This window comes from Glycine max, chromosome 11 (assembly GCF_000004515.6).
Source record: "Glycine max cultivar Williams 82 chromosome 11, Glycine_max_v4.0, whole genome shotgun sequence".
Taxonomy (NCBI): Eukaryota; Viridiplantae; Streptophyta; class Magnoliopsida; order Fabales; family Fabaceae; genus Glycine; species Glycine max.
The window spans coordinates 20,632,377-20,641,616 of NC_038247.2; the positions used below are offsets into that span (position 1 = coordinate 20,632,377).

The 9,240-nt window shown below is 34.1% G+C and overlaps 1 protein-coding gene and 1 pseudogene across 1 annotated transcript; one reads left to right on the forward strand and one right to left on the reverse strand.

Moving 5' to 3' along the window:
• The first annotated feature begins 2,112 nt into the window (after positions 1 to 2,112).
• LOC100791263 (spermidine coumaroyl-CoA acyltransferase-like) lies at positions 2,113 to 4,025 on the forward strand (annotated as a pseudogene).
• Positions 4,026 to 4,795: 770 nt separating this feature from the next.
• LOC100811097 (28S ribosomal protein S29, mitochondrial-like) lies at positions 4,796 to 8,394 on the reverse strand. Its single transcript, NM_001361203.1, has 7 exons — positions 7,926 to 8,394; positions 7,632 to 7,798; positions 7,068 to 7,279; positions 6,188 to 6,442; positions 5,978 to 6,064; positions 5,640 to 5,812; positions 4,796 to 5,142 (listed from the first exon to the last, which is right to left on the reverse strand). The coding sequence occupies exons 1-7, from the start codon at positions 8,228 to 8,230 to the stop codon at positions 5,031 to 5,033; spliced, it is 1,311 nt and encodes a 436-aa protein (NP_001348132.1). The 5' UTR covers positions 8,231 to 8,394; the 3' UTR covers positions 4,796 to 5,030.
• Between the last annotated feature and the right edge of the window lie 846 nt (positions 8,395 to 9,240).

Genomic DNA, 9,240 nt, shown 5'->3' on the forward strand with positions numbered 1-9,240 from the left:
CATACATTCCAGAATCGAATTTCCAGAATACAATGAGAGGTGCTAGATTCAACAGTGGGAGTGCAGGAAACAAATGTCCAATTCCCAGATTACATATATACGCTCGGCCCCCACCACAGTTTTTATACTATACAACTATATCCCTTCTCATCGAACAGATAAAACACACACGAAACATCTTCATGTTTCCCAAACCATAAGTCATAGCCGTGATCCTGCTGAGCATCGTTGCATAAAAACCACAGCAGCATCATACAGTAAACCAATTGTCCCAATATTCCATCCCATAGTGAATATACTAACCAAAAATTCTGGACCTGTCACAAGTTACCACATAGCTATTTCTGAAGGGAGTCATAAGATAGTATAAGGGTTAAAGTGATAAGGAGATCATGGTTTCAAATTCTTCCACTAACATAACTTACTAATTATTAATATTTTGTCGATAAAAAGAAAATAGTTATTTCTGAATTTGTTGCAGACATAGCAACGGTTGTACTGACCATTCATAAAATTAAAGGACTAAGAAAATACTTTTAACTTGGCCTTCAATCAAGACCACGATCTGAATTTAATTGCATCCATGACTTGCTGAGCATCTTGGTTGTCATTATTAAAGATGGTACCATTCCTATAAATCCATATGGACCAAACAGTTGTTGACTATATGAAAATTAGTTTTTTATTTATCCATATATATTAATTTTTAGTTTATTAGTTTTTGTTAGCAAGGAAATTCTAACTTAAAATTTCTCTTCTTCCCTTCTTCCTTCATCGTCAAACCAACATTATATTTTGTCATATGAAAAATTAGTAATTAATTAGCAAGAGGAAAAGGCCATTATACAATCCCAAATTTGTCTTAAAGATAAATCTAATCTAAAATAAATAAATAAAAATTCTATTATCGAATGTCTCGAATACACTTTATCAAATATTTTTAATAATTTTAAAATAATTAATTTTTAGTTTAATAAAAGTAATTGACAATGTAATTTTACATTAAAAAAAAAAACCATCATCATTTTTTCCGCGTAACGACCATCAGCGTTAAATACGGATTGACAATGATAGGCACTTCCATAACAATAACACCTGTTGTCTGTTGACAAGCTACCCTCCCTTTGTTTGTCACTCCACCTTTGCAAACAACATTGTTACGCTAGTATATATTTTCTTAATCTCATAATAACAATATGAAATGATGACAAAGTCATTATATTGCATTTATTTATTAATCATAAAAGAAAAATGTCAACAAAATTATAATATATATATATATATATATAAAGTTTATCATACAATATATAAGATTGTTTTACTTTTCATTCTTATCTTTCCTTGACATACTTGTATTTGTTTATGGCCAAATGAGAGCACATATGAGATGAGTTAACCCTTCATCATCATTCATTCAATTATATATTATAAAGATTATTTCTCTTATACTCTATAGTCTCTTACAAAATACCATATAGTATTTACACGCACATATGCCTGTCTTCCACGAAGCACACCGTATGTGTCTTGCTTGCACTAGAATCATTCATCAAGTACCAATGTCAAGTTATTCAAAAAAGCATTCTATTATGACTTCATATAGTGCGTACATGTTCTTGTACACTACTATATATATCATCCTCTCACAAAAACCGTTTGAGATTATGAATTCAAGTGTACAAATTAAATATTCGTGTGATTTCTGGGTGTGAATTGAAACCTGCACCAATATAACTTTTATTTAGTGCGATCCAGGATTTATCTGCTCACATACACGTATCTTGAATCTCCACTCACCACGGAAAATATATATTATCCAACTACTATATTACTGTTCTCATGTGTCCCCAGCATTGAATCGTTATTTCTGAACTTCCAACAAGTATATCTCTCTAGTGTTAACAGAAGATATGATGATGATAAAACCACATTGCTGTGAACACAGAAACAATTTGACTATTTGAGTAATCATTTCACTTGCATAAAAATGATACTTAGCAACCACAGGCAACCATTCATAACTTATTTTATAGTAAGTTCCACACATATAATCTTCATTAGTTTTAGCGAACAAAATTCTTTCAAATTTCTGCATGTTACAAGAGTAACAAAGTTGGTAGTTTAATTGTAAGCTACACTTTCAAATCCCGTTTTTCCCTCCTAATCAAGGTGCCACTTTCCTATTCCATAAGTGCGAGTGTCAAATTCTTCAATCAATCCCACTTCCTGAGTTGGGAGTGTAATGATTCCAATCTCAAAATGGATGGATAAGACCAAAGGAGAGTTACACAATCAATTCTATCTATATATACATATGAAGCAGATCCATCTCATATATCTCACTTAATAGTTAATACATATATATTCTCATATCCTCGCATATCTGTTTTTTACGCATTAAATTCTATGGCAAACCTAAAGACACCCCTTGTCCTTAATATGAAGGATGTTGTGATAGTTAAACCCTCTAAGCCAACACCACCTGAACTTCTTGCACTGTCCACCATTGACAGTGGTCAAACCATTTATGTCTACGAAGGAAATCTTGATTCACCAAATGGCCAACTAGACCCTTCTCATGTGATAAAAGAAGCCCTCTCGAAGGCCTTTGTTTACTATTATCCACTTGCTGGGAAGATAGTGACATTTGATGATGGAAAACTTGGAATCAACTGCAATGCTGATGGAATTCCATTTTTGGAGGTAACTGCAAACTGTGAGCTCTCTTCTCTTCACTACCTTGAAGGGATTGATGCTCCAACTGCACAGAAACTAGTGTTTGCTGATGATAAACCTAATAATTCTCATGATCACCCTTTGGTTTTCAAGGTGACCAAGTTTCTCTGTGGGGCTTTCACCCTTGGAATGGGCTTGTCACACAGTGTTTGTGATGGGTTTGGTGCATCTAAATTCTTCAGAGCCTTGGCTGAACTTGCATGTGGAAAAAGTGAGCCCTCAGTGAAACCTGTGTGGGAGAGGGAGAGACTAATGGGGACACTACTTCTTAATATGGAGCCAGTCCAATTTCCCATAGATGAGACTTCAAGGGCAGTTTCGCCATTTTGGCCAACCAAGGAGATTTCACATTAATGCTTTAACTTAAACGGTAAGAGCATAAAAAGACTCAAAATGGACTGATGAAGGAAAGTGATGATATTGTGAAAGAAAGCTTCACAACTGTTGAAGCACTTGGTGCATATGTTTGGAGGTCAAGGGCTAGAGCTTTGGAACTGAGCTGTAATGGGAAAACCATGCTGTGTTTAGCAGTTGGAGTGCGGCACCTATTGGATCCACCTTTGCCAGAAGGGTATTATGGGAATGCTTTTGTGGGTTCAAATGTAGTGCTAACAGTAAAAGAACTTGATGAAAAACCACTCTCAGAGGTTGTGAAGCTCATCAAAGAGAGCAAAAAGCTTCCTTCTAAAAATGAGTACATCAGAAACACAATAAACATGTTGGAGACAATGAGACAAAGGAACATTAGGGTTGAAGGAACATGTGCATCTGTGGTGTTAACAGATTGGAGGCAGCTGAGTTTGATGGAAGAAGTAGATTTTGGATGGAAGGCTTCAGTGAATATAGTACCAGTTCCATGGAACATGTTAGGGTATGTGGACTTGTGCCTTTTCTTGCCTCCTAGTAACTTGAATCCTTCAGTGAAAGGAGGAGTTAGGGTCTTTGTTTCCCTCCCCAAAGTTCCATGTCAAAGTGCAGGGAGGAGATGGAGGCCCTCAAAAAGCTTATGAGAGGTGATGAGGGTAGCACCTAGCAATAAGAATATGTCATATCAAATGGCAAATTTCTTTCTGCTTTTTGAACCTAGTCTCTTTCTTCTTCTTTTTTTTTTCCTTCCACTCCAAGACTTGTGTTCTTGTATTATGCTAATTACTTATCCTTTTTATGAACCATGTTACACAGGAGTGTTTGTAGATTGAATTAATCAAATTTTGAAGAAATAAAATTATATAATCCAATTACTTCAATGTTCTTAATTAATCATTCAATTATAAGTTGGTTTAAAATTTAAATTTAATATAATTTAAAGTTATTTAAATTGAATTGATTTTTTGTTTTATTTTTTTTCTTTGGAAAAACTATTTAAAATCGTTTTTTTTTAGAAAGGCTAAATCAATGTTAAGATATACAATAAATATAATAAAACATAATTTAAAATATTAAATATCTCCTTTATATAATTCAATAAAGAACTAATAGTAAAATAACCATTTAAATATATACTATTACAAGTAAATTTACACAACTTAATAATTAAGTTTATGTACCTTTAATCAAATAATTATTAAAAAAATCAATTAAATATAGTTTTCATAACTAAAATATAAACATGAGTAGTATATAAATTTATAAATAGAAATGTATACCTATAAATAACTTTGGTTTGGATTAGATTTCAAAATCAAATCAAAAATTCAATCCAATTCAATAGAAAAATTGATTATTTCAATTTTCTAGGTTTATTTAGTAAATCGATTTATGAACACTCCTCATCTTCCTTGCAATCTTTTCTTTGTAATTTAAACGTTCAATAGTAACTATGAATGCTCGATTATATGACATTATCATGTATGTTTTAACGGTGTTTATTTTTTTTTAGGTACACGAAAGGGAGGAGGGAGATTATACCCTAGTCTAAGCACAAAACACTTACAAGAGTAGTACATTTACCTCTCCTTAAAAAGATTAGTGTTTAACTGTGTATGATAAAAAATGCAAAATATCCTTGAATGTGTGCTTCTACGAGTGTCATTAGTTTACGAATAATGTTATTTAAGTATAAGTTAAGAAAATTATTACTGATTCTAAAACTATAAGATGCAAGTTAATATACATAATAGTACATTGCCTTTGAGAATAATTGTTAGTGCTACTTAATAGGATTGAAGTGGATCACGCAAATAGCAATCCATCTGTATCCTATGTTGAAGGAAATGGATGGCAAAAATAAATATTATTAAAAACAACAATCAGAACACAACTCATTGGTGAAAAAATAGTGCATCTGTTGTCTGTCATCGCATGAAAGGAACCAACCCCCTAATTTCTGTTCCATTTCCATTGGATAAAAAGTAAATTTTCTTCCAATTTTCTTCTGAGAATGCTTCACGACGAATTAGCCTTTGTCTGTCAAAAATGAAAACATAACTTCAATAAACTGAAACACAACTGTCAAGCAGAGGAATTTATTTGCATTAGTAACAAACCAAAACAAGATAAAGGCTAGAGACAAGAATTAGAAGACACAAGTAATCAAGAGATGATTGAGATTAATACTCCTGCTTAAGGACTATAAAAGATATTATAAATATAAAGGTCATTACTTCATTCATAATTTGCTGAAGAACCAGTTAAATATCCAGAATGTATCTTTTTATTTTGAAGAAATTATTGATGTACCTTGGATATTGGAAATGCACAAATAATTATACATTTCAAATAGGAAAACTTACAAAATTGAATGAAGGAAAAAATTATGGGATACAAAAGTAGACTAGGTGTTTTAGACTGATTGTTTTATTAACAAATGATTTCCTACCTGCTATAAACAAGAAATTGTTACCAGGATATCATAACCAATGTTATCAACCAGGAAACTAGTGACTATGACTGTGTAAGCATACCTTAAATAATAATGGCAAACAGTCTCGGCTTCATCTAAACTGTATCGAGGAAACATAACACGAGCATCTACTGGAACATCTGGTAAGTCTTTACGAAGTTTTCCTACCGCTGTTGAATGAGAAAAGGCACCTACCATCATATCATCATGCACCATTGATCTAAAAGCCTTCACCTGCAATAGTAAGAAAGAGGTATCTAATCATTTGCACGAAAGCCTAATTGTTGACCCAAGTAATTTTAAGGAGATAAATACAAATACCAGAAATTAAAGCTCTCTCCCATCCCTTGCTATATATTGTTAACTATGGTTTAAAGTAACAAGAAGCAATGTACCAACCATTGCAAGTTCCCTAGCATGTATTGGCCGGCAAGAACGGATAGTGACTGGCTCCTCATATTCACTGAATGTAAACCAGTTATTATACTGGAGAAAGACAACCACAGAAATAACGACAATCAAAATATAGCATAGCCCAATTTTGAGAACAAATAATTTCAAAGAATGAGCATCATTTACTCATTTAGCATCAAGGAATATGTTTCTCACTTGATCTACTGCAATAAGAACAGGCCTGTCTTTAACAAGTGATAACTCTTTCCTCAAACGAACAACTACTCCAATGGCTGCATGTGTCTGCTCAATGCCAGTCTTCACCAGCTCGTATAAATTTGTGCCTTCAGGTATTGCCAAGGAATCAACATCTTTCAACCATCCAACACCAGCACCCTCACCTAATAGGATTGGATCAAATATTTGGCATGGCATTTCCTTTAGGTAGGACTCATTGTACTTCAAAAAATCCTGGAAATAAATGACCAATACATAACATTCAAAATAACTCAGGGTAATGAATCCAAGAAGCCAAAAACAAAACAGTAGAAATGGGTGAAGTACCCAACATTATTATCACGGGATATGAGGATAATGTAGATATTCACTCCTCTGGCCTTCATGGATACAATATTATAAAAAGATAAATACAACAACATAGGGCAAGTTAAAACAACTACACTCTCAAAATATTCATGAAAAGGAAGATAGAGCAAGAATATGGTTAAAAAATAAACAAAATGAAAGAAAGGCATACTAATCCTTTCCTTTACTTATTCACTAAAAATTGCTAAATATAAATATATCCCTCTAAGAATTTGCAACATGCTACTTATACTTATGGATAAACTGCAAGGTCAACTAGGTGAATACAAATAGTTGCATAGGTTCCCAATTGACACAGGAATAGAGAACCATTTGAGCCATAAGGACAGTTCAATACCATACCATCCTAGGCAACTATACAGGCGTTAATAAACTGACTTATTGATGGTAAAGTAGTAATCAAGAAATGGCTTTAGCATATCCTACCCCCAACTTAAAGAGCAAACACAAAACACAGGTAAAACTTAAAAACATTAAAATTCAATCTTGCCTTGAGGACATCCTCAGCCTGGACAGGTGTGTCCCATAAACCAGTTTGTGGGTGCTTATAGAAAAATCCTCCATGAGTCCAATCCTTGCCTTTAGGAACATAGAGAACCAGCCAACCTTCTTCTCGAGCCCACTGAACAAGCATTGCAAGCGCAATGCTCTTCCCACAGCTAACGGGACCATCTAACACAACTTGCTTCCTAACTTTAACTCCTGAAAAAAAAAAAGTTTTCAGGCAATGAAAAATTTTACATTCAACTTTTAAGGTAATTATTATAAAAATTAATAAACTTACGATAGATGACAATGGGTCTGTTTGGATAATCTTATCTAGAAGAGGTTATCTAAAAGCTCTATTGTGAAAAGCTCCTTTTAGGTAAGATAATATTGTGTTCCGATAAATGACTCAGGACTGTCCCAAATTTTATTTTTCCTAAGCTTACTTGATAATGAAAATTAAAACTAAGGATTTGAGCCTCACAAATGCATTACCAAACACCCAAAAAAAAAAAAAATAATCAAGCATTTCGAAAGGATCAACCATCTGGGGCTACAAAAACCGCACCTTTACCATTAGAGGACCACATTGGGGGATCAACCACGCGCCTGAAGTTATCACGAAGATCCAAGAAGCTCTGGCGAACAAGCAAAGCCGTTCGCAGGGAGTCCTGAAACTCGTTGACCATACCCACTGGCAATCCCTCTGGCAAAACCTTGTTCAGGGCATCCTTCCTGCAAAACCAAACCGACTCAGGAACGCAGAGTCCGGAAGAAACGTCAAACTAAAAGACGCACACAAGGTGTTCTACAAAATGCCACAACGAAAAACAAAACAAACAAAGTGAGTAAAGGAGAGTACGTGAGCTTGAAGTAGGTGCAGACGTCGTTGCGGGAGAGGTGGGAGAAGGAAGGGGCGGCGGAGAAGAGAGGGCGGCCGTTGGGCCCCACATCGAGAGAAGGATTTTTATCGTCGGCGTCGAGCTGCCGGCGACGTTCCTGCTCGTCGATGAGTGCGGCGGCGGCGGCGGCGTTGGGGGCGGATTTTTTGGGATCGGGTTTGAAGGGTGGTGTGGGCTTTGGGGGCCTAGAAGAGTGACTGAGAGATGAGAACGTGGCGTGACATCGATGATTGGTCGCTACGGCTCTCGCAAGTGACCGCAACATTTCGTTTGCTCTTTTATTTTCTTAAGTGATAAGTGATTCACAGAAAAGAGCAGAGGTGAGTGAGGTTTTTGTTTTGGGTTTTGGAAGAGAGAACTCTAAATGGAAAGGGGGAGTGAGTGAGTGGGTTGGGGCCTGGTGGTATTATGGTACTTTTGGAATTTTCTTATTCATACTTCATGAGCCAGTAATGGGGATTTGCTTCCAGGACTCCGGTTTTAACTGTATGACAAAATTACTCATTCGATAAATAATTATTTTTGTTTCTAAATATGTAAAGTGTTAATTCATTTTTAATAGATGAAAATTCAAATTTTAGTTTCTGGAAGTGATAAAAGTGCGATAAATATATCCATCGGTTAACTTTTATCCGTTACGTTGATAAAAGAGTCTACTTGACACATTCAGGAATGAATTTGTCCGCGCTCTATACATTCAGGGACGAAAATGATTATTTATCCAAAATATAATTTAATCTTTTTTTTCATTTTTAAATTGTTACAAGTATAACATTAGAATAAACACTTAAAAATAAGAAAACAAGCATAAATTAGAACAAATATAATAATAAACATAATATTAATTAATAAGCATAATTTATTTGTTACTCTAAAATTTATATTGTGACAATATTAGGTAGTAACAAAATCAAATTGGATCTCTTTTTTTTTTTTAAGGATTAACTTAATGGTTGTGCATTTTTGTTTGAGTCTCATATTTTGGATATCATACTGTCACTTTGAAAATTTCAGAGCAATAGACAGATATTAATCAATATTATGCTTTATTACTATGTTTGTTCTAACTTATGCTTGCTTTCTTATTTTTTTAATTGTTTTATTGTAATGTTATGCTTGCAACGATTAAAAAAAAAGATGAAGATTAAATTATATTTTGGATAAATAGTCACTAAATGTGTGGAGCGCTTAATGTATCACATAATCTCTTTTATTAAAAGTAACATACGGAAGTTAATAGATGAGTGGATTAGTCACACTTTTTTCACTTTCGCG

Coding starts and splice junctions, on each gene's coding strand:
- LOC100811097 (NM_001361203.1), bottom strand. CDS start 8,230: ATGTTGCGGTCACTTGCGAGAGCCGTAGCGACCAATCATCGATGTCAC. Junction 6,443..7,067: donor AGGCTGAGGATGTCCTCAAG/GCAAGATTGAAT, acceptor ATTTATTTCCAG/GATTTTTTGAAGTACAATGA. Junction 5,143..5,639: donor GTTTGCCATTATTATTTAAG/GTATGCTTACAC, acceptor CATTTTTGACAG/ACAAAGGCTAATTCGTCGTG.